Source organism: Penicillium cosmopolitanum (genome assembly GCF_028827165.1).
Source record: "Penicillium cosmopolitanum strain IBT 29677 chromosome Unknown utg000012l:1.0-3308103.0:1.0-3310761.0, whole genome shotgun sequence".
In the NCBI taxonomy this organism is placed as follows: domain Eukaryota; kingdom Fungi; phylum Ascomycota; class Eurotiomycetes; order Eurotiales; family Aspergillaceae; genus Penicillium; species Penicillium cosmopolitanum.
The window spans coordinates 584,019-598,944 of record NW_026622682.1 but is presented as its reverse complement, the minus strand read 5'-3'; the positions used below and the strand labels follow the sequence as shown (position 1 = coordinate 598,944).

Sequence of the window (14,926 nt, the reverse complement as noted above, 5' to 3'; positions counted from 1 at the left end):
TGATGGGGATTCTGGCGATCTCCGCATGGCCGAAGACCACGAGAGGATGTTCCTCGACACGAGCTGGAGATGTCTTGGAATTTTGCTCAGGAGTGAGCCTGAGGTATACGGTTCACAGGCTCGATTCGATAGACCGGAAGTACTACCACCCCTTTATGTCCGGACAAAGCTCATAAATCGACACCGATCCCGTTCGAGACAATTATTCCACTACAGTAGCTACCGGTCGACTTTGTTTTCATAACCTCTTCCTACCCGCGTACCTACGGTCTGACTTGTATGTCCAAATCGGAGAGATTCTGAAGGGCGAGAACTCGAGACGGAGCTCATGAGGTGGTGCGATATCCGGATTCAAATCTGTCATGACTACGAGGCGGCTCAAGCTCGATTGAAGATGTCTGATCTCGAGTGTCTTGTTACAAGTCGATGGTTAAAATTATATATGAGAGTTTTTATCACTCTTCATTCTTGGGTTGCTATACTAACCCCCTTCTCTCTAGGTGAAAGTCCAATTCTCGAACTTTCTCACGGCTGTCCAAAGGATTCCCAGATATTGGCGACTCCTTGCGGCTCCCTAATCTTTTTCAAAGTTCTTCCGGTCTTCCAATGACCGTCTTCTCGATTCTGACCAATGCGATTCGAACCAGATAGGTGCCTCGTATCTCCAAGCCTGGAACCTTGAGCCCGATACTCCAAGACGAAGCTGATAGACTATCCGAACCGTCCGTTTGTAGCTTCAATTCGCGCAAATGGGTCACTTGCAGTTCTTGAAATGAAAATCTTTCCAATTTTCACTCAATGGATGTCCGACAACTGCTTGAAAAGTCTTGCTTCGAGATCGAGACTACAAGTCTCAACCCCACATGAGCCACGATGTCAGACAATACAGTTGCCGGGATATCGCCCAGCTTTTCTCCCTCAAAAGCTCACAAATGGGGACACTCTGATTGGGGTCCTTCGGGATGAACTACTGCGTGATGTTCAATTTCCGCTTACTCGCTTTGATGAGGTTCATATGGATTCAAAGTAGAAAATGCAAACACAGCAATTTATTGACATGGACCACAAGTGTCAACCCGATCGCATCTCCGGGTGAATGATTTACCAGAAATACCATTGGAGCTCGTTCGGAAAACTGCTGGTCTGTCACAAAACCAGAGAACACTGGTACTCTTGTGGAACTTAGCAGGCCTTTCAGGAATGGTCCGTGGAGAAACTGTGTCAAGGCAGTTCGGATTATTGTTGTATAATATGTATGGTGATTGATATCTGTACGAAAATGCGATTTGCATGGTCCCAACAAGACGCACGCAACGCAGCAGAAAATTGCAACGACAATGGCTTTTTTACAGTCTTGATGTCAAGACGACTGCAAGGACATTGGTTTTCTTGCATCCTTGAGGCCAAGGCAATTCGTTTTGTTCCATCATCGCATCCAATAAATGACATTTCTCGGGCGAGGGCCCAATCCTCACGGAAAGAATCGGGGGGTGGTCAGAGTTGAGAAGAAAGGGTCCAGAATTTGAAGAGGGCGAAAGGAAGCAAAACGAAGAAGAGCCCGATCAAGTCGATTATGAGGAACTTGAAGATTCGGAAGGACCCCTTCCAGGATACAAACACTTTGTTCCTGGGCAGGTCACAACTTCAGCTGGTGCGGGTCGCTCTCTTGATCTGTTCAACGGTCTTTTGATCGCTCATCCAGTTGGACCTCGTGAGGACGGCGAGCGCTCTCACGGCTTCTGAGAAAGTTTCCGGGCGGCCCAACACTCTGGGTCTACCAGTGCGGCGATAGGACAAAAGGCATCGACTAGCAAAGCATCAGCTACCACCGGGTCCGCTAGTGAAGCAACAGGGAAAGCACCCGTCGAGACAGCCACCGAGAAGCAACCTGAGCAAGACTTGATGATGGCAGACGACCTAAAAGAAATGGAAAAAGTTTTCAGCGGTCCAAAATCACCAGAAGACCGATTCAAAGGGCTGCTGGCTGCGTACAACTCCACCAAGGAATCGCTGCACCCGCAAGTTCGCTCATTCGCGCACAGACTACACTATATACATACGACTGCGAAGGAGATGGCAAGAACAGATGTCAATCTGGACTGAGGAGCCTTTCCTTTATTTTTATGTTGAACGATATTTTAATCGCTCATCCAATTCGACCTCGCGATGGGACAAAGTTGGAGAAGGCTCTACCATCACGAAGCTAAATAGAGTTTAAGTCAGCTACGAAGATGTTCCTTGCAATCAAAATTGATGCATGTCTGACTCAAACCCGGGATATTCAGCCCTTCCGCCCAGATCCCGTATGGCTTTAGGAGAGATCATTTTCCTCCGAGGCCAAGAAAGAAGAGATGGTGTAACAGTGACAGAGGTGGAAGAAGTTGCATTTGGCACTGCCCGTCACCGTTCTGGTGAAGCTGGGAAGTCATGGACCATCCGGCGCCCGCTTCTGAAGTACGCCGAAGACTTGTTTGCTCGTGAATTCATGAATGGCTTTGAAGATACGGTGATTTCGTTCTTCGAGAAGTCAGTTCGAGCCCAAAAGACTTTCGGACATCAGAGAATGAACGGTACCAACAAGCAAGGTGTCTATATTCATCTCATTATTCACACCCTCCTTCAGAAGTTGCTTGCCGGGTATGGTGGATCTAGCGACGATGTTGACCGGCGGAATAACACTCAGCATAGTTGGTATATATATGCGGACAAAGGCCACCGAAAAAGGCCGGTGTTACAACCTTCTTCCTCAACTGTCGTGCGAGTGATATCGAATCACGCATTCGCTTTCTGTTTGCTGCATTCGAGCCTGAACTACCAAGTTCATTTCTCTTCTTCTTGAGGGAATCTTGTGCATGTGGCTCGGTATGATCCGGCCTCCTCGAGACGATTAGATCAAATGGAATACCCCAGCTGTGATGGCTTTGAGCAAAGAAATCCGAGGAATTGCGAGTCTTGCCAAGCCACCTAACTGGATTCCATTGAATGCGACATTTCAATTAATGCAAGGCGCCACAGCCAGATTTTGCCGACCTCTCACTCGATCTGCCGTGCCTGCGAGAAGTATACCAGAGACGGAGAGTTTGAGACTGTCAATGTATGTTCTCGATGAAGAACCATCAAAACCAGTCGGCAAATGGATTTCATTCCCTTGTTATCATTGGATTCGAGTGAATCAGAAACAAACATCCAAGGATACACTCGACCCACCACAGAGCTGACTTGCAAGCAAGTATGGAAAGCTGTTTAGTCTCCAAGCCTGCGAAGCGTGAGATAGGTCAGCAATTTCATATTCTCCGCGACGGTAGGCAGATTTGATTCGATTTAAACGAAAAAGAATGCATACTAATAACCTTGGAGTTGCAGAACTACAACTACTGTTTACTTCTCTCACAATAACATACGCACACCTGACCTCTTCCTTTCGTCTTTGCCAACCCAAACTCTCCTCTTCGTTTGTGAGCGTTTTGGCAACTTTTCTCCTGCTCAGAATGTCAAATTTACGCAAGTTTGTAAGTTTAAATCGACCATCACGGCTAAATCTTGCACCTCCGGAAATAAACCTGAATACGCCACAGCATCTTCGAAGCTACTTGGATGGTTTACCTGGCTCGAACAACAAATCTAGACCGATCTGCCTTGTGTCTGCTTGCAACAGGGGATCAGCAAAGCTCACAACACCAAATCGTCTCGAGAACTCGAAGCTTTGTGCATTATGAATGCGAAGTCAGATTTGGTCACGATTGGAGACCAAAAGAAGTAACACCACGCTTCGAACAAGCACCAAAACGCCGCAAATACGGGCCCTGCTCCTGCCACCCAGGCCCAGTCGGCCTGCATGTCAACGCAGAAAAGGAGCACAACAGGGTGCATCCTCTGGAACTGTTGTGCTATATACTATTATACCTTACCTCATCCACTATCTGCATGTTTGAGTAATAGGCGACCCTTTTACAGGATTTGGGTACCCTGAAGAAGGTGAGTTTCCCGAAGAAGGTAAAGAAGTGGCGAGAAAAGAAGGCCCGGAAACTTAGGGAGGCCCGCCTGGGAAGTTGTTTTTGAGATGAAGCGATCCATTTCTGCGCGTGCGCGAGATGTGAAAAGGCTTCTTGAAGACTTCGACAACTCCGTGTAAGGTTTTGCTGGTACCTGCTCGTTGAATTATACCTCTCCTGCCAACTCCGAGAGCCCCATCCTGGCCCTCGAAAGGAGCCCAAGGCTGCACAAAAGCAGCAGAAGTCTGGTGGAGATAGACCCCAGAAGGCCGCGAGAAGGAGGCCGAGGATCCCAAGGAGAAGGATGCCAATAACCAGGCCTGGAAGGCGAGGCAAGTGGCCAAGAAGGTTGCTCGGAAGGAGGCTGATGGGTCCCGCGAAGTCACTGGTAAGTGAACTCAAGTCAAAACGCAGAAATAAACAGATGGGTCCTAATGTATATATATATGCAGGAGATTCTCAGCAGGGATGGCCCCAAACTTCCAATCAAAATATGCACTTGGTATGTGTGTCCCGGGGTCAGCATAGGGATTCGGAACGGTTCTCCTGGCGCTTCGACCTTGGGAAGGATCGCGCAATTGAAGTCTACAGCCCAGTCCGCTTGGCAATTATTTGCTTTAGCTTCTTTTCATTGTGTCTTCCCCTCTGAAAAATGACCGGTCAACTCTAAGCGACCAGTGCAACGAGGAGTTCGACCCGGAGCATGTTCGGGGCCTCAGTTGGGAGGACTGAGAGGGGGGAGGGGGGTAGAGATGGAAATGTAGATGGAGGAAACCTCAGTTCTGTTTTTAGTATTTTGTACTTCTTAAACCATCGCCCTGCTAGGCATAAACATCATGCGTATTCCTCTGTAATCTTCGCGCAAGGCGTAATCTAAATAGATCGAAGAGTAGACCATTCATGAGATATATTGAAACTCGAGCCGTATTCTTCGAGGGGGAGACGAGGCGGTTTAATTTGCACGAGAGCTTTTCAAATTTGGGTATATTGTCGAATTAGACTGGATGTTCTGAGTACTTGTCGCCTTTTCCAGAAGATCTCTCATTATCTTTTTCTTCCATAGTCAAAAACTTGAGTTGAAACTGTCACACTCCAGGGACTACTAGCTAACCTAGCAGCTACTACTAGTAGAACTAAATTATTTCATCAACTGTCAAGGTCTTCTTCTTCTAGTTATAGAGTGATTATACCCTCAAATAACCCCATAACCCAAGGCATAAGATATTACCCAGAAATATCCCCGCCCGAAAGCCGAGCGAGATCCAGCCGATAGCCGACTCAACAACTCATCGACAATATAAAATAGTATAAAATAAGTACATTGGACCCCTCATCTTCTCCGAGTCTTCAAGCTCTAAAACCACCAATCCAAACCTAAAAACAGCCCCAATGCCACCAAACTTCCTAATAATAGTCGCCGACGACCTCGGCTTCAGTGACTGCAGCACCTTCGGCTCCGAAATCCACACGCCAAACATCGACTCTCTAGCCAGCGCACCCGGCGGACTAAGATTTACCTCATTCCACGTCGCAGCAGCATGTTCACCAACAAGAGCAATGTTAATGACAGGCACAGACCACCATTTGACAGGTCTAGGCCAACTTTCCGAAATCATAAGAAATTCACCGGCCCATCAAGGTGCCCCCGCCACGAGGGCTATCTTACTCAGAATGTCGTTGCGATTCCGGAACTCCTTAAGGATGAGGGTAGTTATAAGACTTTTATGGCGGGGAAATGGCATCTTGGGCTTAAGAGGGAGCTCGGTCCGAGTGCTAGGGGCTTTGAGAGGTCTTTTGCTTTGTTGCCGGGTTGTGCGAATCATTATGGTGGGTTTGAGATGTGCATTTTGTTATGCATTGCGCTGGGCTTCTATTTTAATTCTCATTCCTTTGCATGAATCAAAGCTAATACATCCATCCAGGCTACGAACCCCAATACGAAAACATTCTCAACGAACCACCCCGGTTCTTCGAAACAGCCGTAAACGCCCTCCACATGGAAGACGGCGAATATCTCACCGACCTACCAAAAGACTTCTACTCATCCGACCACTACGCATCAAAACTGCTCGGCTTCCTCTCCGAGCGGGACGAGGAAGATCGCAAAAAGCCTTTCTTCGCTTATTTGCCCTTTTCCGCGCCGCACTGGCCGTTGCAGGCTCCGAAGGCTTCGATGGATAAGTATCGCGGTGTGTATGATGATGGGCCCGAGGTGTTGAGACAGAGACGGCTGGCGCGGTTGAAGGAACTTGGGATGGTGGGGGGAGACGTTGTTCCTCATGAGGTTGTTACGACTGATGGGGAATTGGGGGAGTGGGAGGATTTGAGTGGTGAGGAGCGGGCGAAGTCTGCGCGGTCTATGGAGGCTTTTGCGGGCATGGTGGATCGGATGGATGAGAATGTTGGACGGGTTTTGGAGTACTTGAAGAGCAGTGGGGAGTATGATGATACTGTTATTTGTTTTATGTCGGATAATGGGGCTGAAGGGGCGAGTTATGAGGCGCAACCGTTGGTTGGGGAGAGTGTTGTTGAGCATATCAGGAAGTATTATGATAATTCGTTGGAGAATATTGGGAGGGCGAATTCGTTCGTTTGGTATGGGAGTCGGTGGGCCCAGGCAGCCACAGCTCCTTCGAGGTTATATAAGATGTTTTCGACGGAGGGGGGTTGTCGGGTTCCGCTTATTGTGAAGCCGGTCAAGGGGGGGGTTGAAGGAGGGGGGTAGGATTGTGGATTCTTTTTTGTACGGTGATGGATATTGTTCCTACGATTCTGGACTATGCGGGTTTGACGCACCCTGGGTCTGAGTATAAAGGGAGACAGATTCAGCCTGTTCGTGGAGTGAGCTGGAAACCGTTTTTGGATGCGATGGCTGCGGAGGGATCGGATACAGCTCGTGATCTCTCCGGGACGATGGCGATTCATGGGGAGGAGAAGGCATTTGGGTGGGAAATTGCTGGCAGCGGTGCACTGAGGCGAGGTCGCTATAAGATCACATATGTGCCTCTTCCTCGGAGTCCGCAGCGGTGGGAACTGTTCGATATAATCGATGATCCGGGTGAAGTCAAAGATCTGAGTGAGGCGATGCCCGAAGTGTTCAACGAGATGCTCAGGCTGTGGGGTGTTTATGCAGAGGAAGTCGGAGTGGTCGGGTTAGCGGGAGATTGGAAGAACGAACATCTGATTGAAGGGGTCAAGGACGAATTTGAGGATACAGGTCGTTGGATCAGATTCATTGGGAAGAAGGATGTGCCAGCTGAGATTGCAGACAAAATTCCTCGTTGAGTGAGAGGGGGTATGCCAGTGGATTGATTGGGTGTATATAGAATTGTATAAAATGCAGGTTGCGCGATTCAATCCATATTTACAGCAACACTTCCGGGGTCAGGCATATCCAAATCTCCAAGTCAAACGGTTCGAAAAGTCATCAGCGATCTGCAGATGAGAATCGATATACATCAGCGCTTCGGCCTCGCAGTTGTGGATCGTCAAGGTTGAAGGTAAAGGAGCCTTCAACTGCAGAGTCGGTCCTGTCTGGGGCACTAGTGTTTCCAGTAACCCCATTTAGCACCTCCGAATCGATGTTCATATTTTCAGTCTTTATTCAACGGTAAAAAGACGGCGAATGAGGATGATGGGATTCTGGTATTCCATCTTCCTTGGTTGAAGGAGATAAGCTAAGAAGAAGAATTAAAAATTGGGTTCATCCATGACCTGAGCGTGAGCATTCTCTCACCTGGTTTCATTTCGATCCAGCCAGCCTCTATTCAGTAGATGTAGGCGTTTATCTCGTTTAGTGGGAGATGTCTTGGGAAACTCGGCCCGCATTCTTCGAGAAGAGACTATCTGGTCGGATTCGGATGGAGTGTTCGGATTGTCTCGTCGAGTTAGACTAGATGTGGCGAATGCGTCAGTTTTTTCCATAATATTTCTCGTCACTCTCTATTAACGTGGTATCAAATCGTGACAGTAGGGAAGGAATAGGCTGGTACGACTGGCTAGCCGATAGCTACTGGTAACTTACCGCAGTACCAACTTGCGTTGGTAAATTTTTCGCACAAAGTACGCTTCCAGACAAATATCATACAATCACTCCTCTTCCATACTATCCTCCTCCTCCTCATCAGCCCCGTCCATTCCTCCGAGTGCAGGACTCGAAAGCGACGCACTCCCCCGTGGCGCATTCGCAATCGCACTCGCATTCGAATTCGAAGTCACATTCCGACTCTGTCGCCGATTCGACGCAGCGATAGCCCTCTCCCCAACAAACTTATCACCTGGCCAATCCTGCTTGCAAACGGGACATTTCTCTGCCTGTTGCATACGAAAGAAATTGCGGACGCAGTGATCATGTAGTCTGCCCTTGCAATCTCGTTCACCACACCGTTGGCCCTGTAAATGTCAGCTCAACTCAACTCAACCCAGTTACCAGGGTCTGCAAGGAAACGTGAAGAAACTTAAACTCACCACAGTAACAATATCCTTACAAGCAGCACAAAACTTAATCCTCCCCGCACGCCTCGAACCTCCTCCCTCTTCCTGTTGATCATCATTATACGTCAAAATCAACCAACCCCTCAACTCCATCAGCGCGCGCGGCGTCAAACTGAAAATACCCGCACGACTTTTCTCCAACCACCCCTCATCAACCAAATGGCGCATCATATTTTCCGCCTGCGTCATACTAAGACTTTGCGCGGCACCGCCTTGGGTTGCTTGCGTTGCTGGATTCTGCGAGCGGTGGTCTGCAGCGGAGACTTTTGCTTGTTGAATTGCTTGGATGGATGATATGGCCATTCCTTCACAGAGGCGAGTGTTGTTTGTGTCGAACATGAAGTCTAGGATTCGTTTTACGAAGGCAATTTCGTCGGCGGAGTAGGTTGTTGATAGTTGGGTTATTGGGTCGCTGGTTGTGTTTACAAGGGCGTAGACTCGCTCCGGTGGTGGTGTGTCGTTGGCAGCAGCAGCATTGGGAGAGGAGGAGGAGGGGTCTGGTTGGGTTTGGCGGAGGGTGCTTCTTATTTCGAAGTCGAAGGGGGATATGGCGGTGTTGGCGGAGGATATGTAGGATGTGAGGTGTTCTTGGGTTATGTCTTCGGGGTCGATGGTTCGGTGTTCTAGGATTGCGGTTTAGTTTTGCTCTGAGTCTGTCCAAGGGTGATTGCTGGGGTTGCTGCAGGTGGGTGTATATACCATGAGTAGAGAGGATAGCTGCGAGGATAGGTTGGGCGTCTTCGAGGGTCATGGAGGAGCGGGCCATGAAAGCTTGTAGAAATGCGCGATTCGCGTCATCGTAGCCGTCTGTGTCCATCGTGGAGGTCAACTCGGAGCTCGTGGGAAGGAGAAAGGTGAAGTGAAGTGGTGAGTGGTGAGGTTAAAGTTGAAGTTGAAGTTGGAAGTGGCACGCGCGGCGCGTCGAGTGCCAAGCCTTCCAGTTGCAGACTCAACTCTTTGATTGGCAGGAACAGAAAGAATAGAATGAATAGAATGGGATATTTTAAAATGAGAAATTCTTTAGAGATAGTCTGACCTATTTAAAGGCTTTTATACCTAAGGCATGCGTGGTTTATTGAGCTTTTGAGTTCCAAGGTTCCAACCTTGGTATATACTTCGTCTGGAGGGTTGAGCTATATATATCCGCTGCTAAGGTGCTTCGTACTTCAAGTCAACAGCGCGCAGCCTTCAGCCCTGCCCAGGTGGACTTCAAATTCCTCAAGTCGGATTAGAAATCCATGGATCCAAGTTTGTAACTGCTCTGAATAATTTTGAATTAATACTAAGGTTGTGAAACTACTACTAAGACTAGTATTGTATCCACTTCGAGGTGAAGTGCTCGACACTGGCATAACAACTCCAAGTCGGACTTGAACCAAAAATTTAGTATATCTACTACCTAGGTACTAGTACTGCTAGTAGTAAGTATAAGTTGAACAGAAGATTGAATATACCCAAAGAAACTTGAAATGCAGTTGATATCATTATAGAATACAAAGCAGCAAAATGCCGAAGCCAGCCCAAGACCTCGGGGAGGTACTAGTACCAGTAAAAGTGGAACTTGGATATCCAATATCAAGATCACCAGAACGCCATAATGGAAACAGACATCAGAGAAAAAGAAAAAGAAAAGAAAGAAAAGAAATAAAGACCCATGCGGAATTTTGTCCAGATTCAAAAGGAAACACAACTCCATCCACGCAGCAGTAGCAGCAGCACTACCATATCACCGCACTGCATTGCACCGCTCCGCTCCGCTCAGTATCTCCGCCGAGTAGGTTCAGGACTAGGACTCCTGGAAACACTTCTCGCATCCCGACCACGCTCGCGGAGCCACTTCTTCGTACTATTCCGTAATTCGCGATCAAGTTCCGGACCGGGATCCTTGCGATGAATGAAATTGCAGAATCCGCCGCGCACACAGCCTTCACCGCTATTCAGTCGACAACAGGCTTCGCGGAAGTCTGTCACGGGCGATAATTCGCAGTAGATTGGTCGCGCTGCGTACCAGCGGGAATTAAGCGTGTCGCAGGCTACTTGGGCGTCTTCTTCGTATTTGAAGCGGGCGTAGACGTTGCCGATTAGGTCTGTTTGAAGGGAATTGGTTAGTATCAGTTGGGAATAGCGGAGAAGAGAAGCCGGGGAAAAAAGGGAGGAAGGAGGAAGGCCAGTCAAGGGGAGAGGAAAGAAAGACTTACGGTCATTGTTATTATCACAGATAACCAGTTCCTCCAATTCGCCGTACTTGCACATCTCGCACCAAACATCCTCGTAGAAGGCGTCGAAGTGGTTCTGCAGCTGGGACGGGTTCATCTTGCTCTTAGGATCGTAGGCGGGATTCTGATACATGTTGGGCATCAGGACGGTTTGCGAGTAAGAGGGCTTGACGTGTTTGCGGGAGCAGCGGTCTCCATGACGGCAGGCGCCGATTTTGTAGTAGAATGAGCAGTTGACCTTGTCTTGCTCGGTTCCGAAGATGGAGGCGAGGTAGTTGGCCATGGCGGAGGTGGATGGTGGAGATCGAGGTGGAGAGGAAAAAGCGGGAGATCAGAGGATAGCGCGGGGACTCAGGGGTGAGGTGAGTTGGGCGCAATCGGAGGTGGCGATGGCGATGAGATGGGAGAGGAGTTGCTTAGATATCGCGAATGCCTGAAGTTTCTGGAGAGCTCCACGGATGACTCAGCGTCCGGGGAGCTCTGCGGAGAATTGTTCCTCCGAGATTATACAGCAGAGGAGATATAGTATAGAATACTAGAGATAGTACCCATGGATAGGATAGGTATTCCATAGCAATTATTGTAGAACGATAGAAGGAATGACTATTGAAGTTTGAATGGAATTGACGTGGTATATCATGGAATACTCGGCGTAGTACCAACTCTGTCTGGTAGAAGAGGGGAGTTCAACCACAGCTGGACTAATTCGATATATGTGCTAATTTAATGGATACGACTAGAAAACTACCAATGAATTAAAATTAAAATTGGCCTTCATTAAAGCAGTCCACATATATCTCCTCTATCTATACTTTGTAGTGCTAGCAATCCCTGCAGTCGACCGCAGTCCGCCGCGGAGATTATTAAGCCCCGCACTTCCTCGGCTTCCTCTTGGAGCTTCCCTCGACAACTTCCCTCCTCCACCTCAACCTCCCCCTCGACCTTCACACTCGCCAAAAGACCCAATGTCGAAGACAATCATCGTAACCGGTGCCTCCCGAGGTAATCCCTCACCATTCCCCCGACTCCACCTCGCCCCCAGCTAATCCCAACCCCATAGGCATCGGCCTCTGCATCACCGAATACCTCCTCACAACCCCGCAACCAAACAACGTCGTAGTCGTCGCCAGAACCCTCGCCCCGCTCCAAGCCCTGAAAGAAAAATACCCAAAGCAAGTCGAAGTGGTCAATGGAGACCTGGCGGACTTTGGTCTTGCTCAAAAGGCCGTCGACGCTGCTGTATCTACTTTCGGCCGTTTGGATGGAATGGTCTTGAACCATGGTGTTCTTGGTCAAGTTGGTAAAATTGATGTCGCCAGTACGGATGAGTGGAAGGCTGGCTTTGATGTCAATTTTATTAGTTTGGTTGCTTTTGTATGTTCCAGCTCCCCCGAGTCGTCGCCGCATTTAAGTTCATCTCCGATTCGATTCCCCCGGGCTGGCATACGGTGCAGCATGCATGTATACATATACAGCCTCACTTGGACCAGACTGGACCAGACCGAATGGACCCGGGCCATGGCAATAACTATAATGATTACATACCCAGACCAAGCTAACTTTTCCTCCCACTCCTTCACAGACAAAAGCAGCCCTCCCCCACCTCCGCACCACGCACGGAAAAATAATCTTCACCTCCTCCGGCGCCGCCGTAACCGGATACAGAGGCTGGGCTCTCTACGGCGCAACAAAGGCAGCAATGAACCATTTCGCAATGAGTCTCGCGGCTGAAGAACCCGATGTGGTTTCCGTCTCTATTCGGCCCGGAATGGTCGATACCAATATGCAGCGTGAACTTCGCGAGGATCATGCGACTAGTCTTGATGCGGAGATGCATGCTAAGTTTACGGGTGTGCATAAGGAGGGCAAGTTACTGAGGGTTGAACAGCCTGGTCATGTTATGGGGAAACTTGTGCTTGGTGCGGAGGCGGGATTGAGTGGAAAGTTTCTTTCGTGAGTGATGATTTCTTTATTCCTTTTTTGTTGAGTTTGATTTTGCGGGTGGATTGAGCTGAGTTGAGCTGAGTTGAGCTGAGTTGAGCTGAGTTGAGCTGAGTTGAGCTGAGTTGAGCTGAGTTGAGCTGAGCTTGAGCTTGAAGGAAAGTGGATGCTGTGGAGCTTTGTGCTGACTTTTCTTCTTGCAGGTGGAATGATCAGGAGTTGGGGGCGTTCCAGGAATGATTTATTAACTTCAAGTTGAAACGGAATTGGATGTACGGAGTAGAAGGTAAATTTTGAGTTAACTGCATTTGCATTGATTACTGAGGGTATTATGCTATATCGAGTGATCCGCAGGACACACTCGTGCGTCTCGGACTAAGACTATACTGGGAAATTTCTGTACATCAATTAGTATGATGCGGCCAAAGCAATGAAAGTGAACAATGTGTAATGGCATGGGTTGTAATCAGCCGAAAGATGAAAAGCATTTACATTTTATAAGCATCAGGTGGTGAAACACCTTCATACTTAGCATGGAATGTAGGAGGTTCATCATACAAAAGTGGGTGGAAGAGAAAAGCGTAATTGTATTGGGTCTCGCATACCTATAGAAGCAGAAACAAGAAAGAAAAGCTCAAGATGTTTTGATGTATTAAGGTGATTGAGTGCTGGTTGTCCGGCTGGCGATGCTGTAATGTCCTGAATCTTTTGTAAAGTTAGCGAGAGAACCTCCACAACTTGAGTGAAAATCAAAAGAGATTTGAATTTTTCTTTTCAGCTAGTCCGTTTGGCTAGGACAGGTAAATCACCACGGTTTTGTATGATAGGGGCGACAACAAAAGTTCATCATGTAGAGGGTATGCATTGCACGGGAGTGCGATGCAATTGCAGTAGGGAGGAAAGAAGAGCAAAGCAGGGCAAAGGAAGCTTACCATTAGTGAAGTATCCCCGAGGAATCAATCGCTCAACATTAAGAGGATTCGATTCACTCGAGGAAGAGCTGAGTTGAATGAATTGGAGTTGTGTAGAAGAGAAGAAGTGAAGCAGGAAAAATTTCCTTGAAGTAATCCGAAAAGCGGTGAGGGAACTTTTTTCTGCCCACGGGCCACACTCCACTCACTCACCACTCACTCACTTTCTCCGAGGGTCGATTCATTCGCATTCGCATTCTCTTTCTCTGAACGTTTGTTTCCCCGGGTATAGTCGCCATGTCGGATCGAGAATTCAACTGTGAGTCCAGCGGAGCTTGGCATATTGTTGTACTGCGGTGCTGCAGTGCTGTGTCGCGTTTACTAACTTCCACCACAGCCAACGACGACTTGTCGCTTCCCAAAGGTTCGTACCGTACCGTGTTGTTTCAGTGTGAGCGTACCCAACAGTGGAACACCGACTGATACTCCTCACAGCGACGGTCCAGAAAATCATCACCGAGATCCTACCCCCATCATCAGGCCAAACCTTCTCCAAAGACGCGCGCGACTTGCTTATGGAGTGCTGTGTTGAATTCATCACACTGATTTCCTCGGAAGCGAACGAGATAAGCGAGAAGGAGGCAAAAAAGACTATCGCCTGTGAACATGTTGAGAAGGCGTTGAAGGAGCTTGGTTTTGCCGACTATGTTCCGGATATTCTTGCCGTTGCGGAGGATCATAAGGAACAGTTGAAGGTATGTTGCTCGCGGCACCGGGGATGGGATGAAATGGGATCAATGAATGAATGGAAATGCTGACGTGTGCCTGTCTGTGTTGCGCAGTCCCGCGAGAAGAAACAGAGCAAGATGGAGCAGAGTGGACTTTCCGAGGAAGAATTGCTCCGACAACAGCAGGAATTGTTCCGGTCTGCGACGGAGAAGTATAATCAGGGACCGGAGTAGGCGGATATACACACGCCGTGGATGAATTTATGCTGGTCATAGAGAAAATGGATGGGCGTTTGATGGATTCATGTTGGATTGATTGGATTGAATTGGGTTGGATTTGGTTGGGTTGATGGGAGTCTTGGCTTGGATTTTGCACATTCTATAGCATTTGTTTATGGGCGGTCAATTTATTATATATGCTTCTTGATGCGGATGCCGATTTATATTCTTCTCATTGGCATCTTTGAATATTTTTTTTTTTACAGGCTTGAACTTACTGCAGACGAGGAGGTGGTAGAAGTATACGGGGTTTCCCCGAGATCAACTTGAATGTGGTTACTATGCCACTCTTGATATCATAATCCTCAACCAGCATCAAGTCCTCATCAGCAGAATCAGAGAGCGGAGGCGGCGCGGCGGCTGAG

At 48.3% G+C, this 14,926-nt stretch overlaps 7 protein-coding genes across 7 annotated transcripts; 5 read left to right on the top strand and 2 right to left on the bottom strand.

Annotated features, from left to right (window-relative positions):
• Positions 1 to 2,305: 2,305 nt before the first annotated feature.
• N7509_012992 (uncharacterized protein) lies at positions 2,306 to 2,868 on the top strand (the record flags this gene model as incomplete). Its single annotated transcript, XM_056637629.1, has 2 exons — positions 2,306 to 2,691; positions 2,712 to 2,868. 2 exons carry the CDS (start codon positions 2,306 to 2,308, stop codon positions 2,866 to 2,868), a joined length of 543 nt encoding a protein of 180 aa, XP_056481136.1.
• A 1,192-nt stretch (positions 2,869 to 4,060) lies between these two features.
• On the top strand, positions 4,061 to 4,388 carry N7509_012991 (uncharacterized protein; the record flags this gene model as incomplete). Its single annotated transcript, XM_056637628.1, has 2 exons — positions 4,061 to 4,126; positions 4,251 to 4,388. The coding sequence occupies 2 exons, from the start codon at positions 4,061 to 4,063 to the stop codon at positions 4,386 to 4,388; spliced, it is 204 nt and encodes a 67-aa protein (XP_056481135.1).
• Positions 4,389 to 5,530: 1,142 nt separating this feature from the next.
• Positions 5,531 to 7,277, top strand: N7509_012990 (arylsulfatase; the record flags this gene model as incomplete). Its single annotated transcript, XM_056637627.1, has 3 exons — positions 5,531 to 5,819; positions 5,915 to 6,713; positions 6,839 to 7,277. 3 exons carry the CDS (start codon positions 5,531 to 5,533, stop codon positions 7,275 to 7,277), a joined length of 1,527 nt encoding a protein of 508 aa, XP_056481134.1.
• An 804-nt stretch (positions 7,278 to 8,081) lies between these two features.
• On the bottom strand, positions 8,082 to 9,303 carry N7509_012989 (non-structural maintenance of chromosomes element 1 family protein; the record flags this gene model as incomplete). The annotated part of the gene is made up of 3 exons (XM_056637626.1): positions 8,082 to 8,384; positions 8,460 to 9,109; positions 9,186 to 9,303. The coding sequence occupies 3 exons, from the start codon at positions 9,301 to 9,303 to the stop codon at positions 8,082 to 8,084; spliced, it is 1,071 nt and encodes a 356-aa protein (XP_056481133.1).
• A 941-nt stretch (positions 9,304 to 10,244) lies between these two features.
• Positions 10,245 to 10,985, bottom strand: N7509_012988 (zinc finger CCCH domain-containing RNA-binding protein; the record flags this gene model as incomplete). The annotated part of the gene is made up of 2 exons (XM_056637625.1): positions 10,245 to 10,573; positions 10,685 to 10,985. The coding sequence occupies 2 exons, from the start codon at positions 10,983 to 10,985 to the stop codon at positions 10,245 to 10,247; spliced, it is 630 nt and encodes a 209-aa protein (XP_056481132.1).
• Positions 10,986 to 11,667: 682 nt separating this feature from the next.
• Positions 11,668 to 12,883, top strand: N7509_012987 (SDR family oxidoreductase; the record flags this gene model as incomplete). Its single annotated transcript, XM_056637624.1, has 4 exons — positions 11,668 to 11,704; positions 11,763 to 12,076; positions 12,285 to 12,655; positions 12,847 to 12,883. 4 exons carry the CDS (start codon positions 11,668 to 11,670, stop codon positions 12,881 to 12,883), a joined length of 759 nt encoding a protein of 252 aa, XP_056481131.1.
• A 968-nt stretch (positions 12,884 to 13,851) lies between these two features.
• nctB (negative cofactor 2 transcription regulator complex subunit NCB2) lies at positions 13,852 to 14,516 on the top strand (the record flags this gene model as incomplete). The annotated part of the gene is made up of 4 exons (XM_056637623.1): positions 13,852 to 13,873; positions 13,952 to 13,978; positions 14,050 to 14,309; positions 14,397 to 14,516. The coding sequence occupies 4 exons, from the start codon at positions 13,852 to 13,854 to the stop codon at positions 14,514 to 14,516; spliced, it is 429 nt and encodes a 142-aa protein (XP_056481130.1).
• Positions 14,517 to 14,926: the final 410 nt, after the last annotated feature.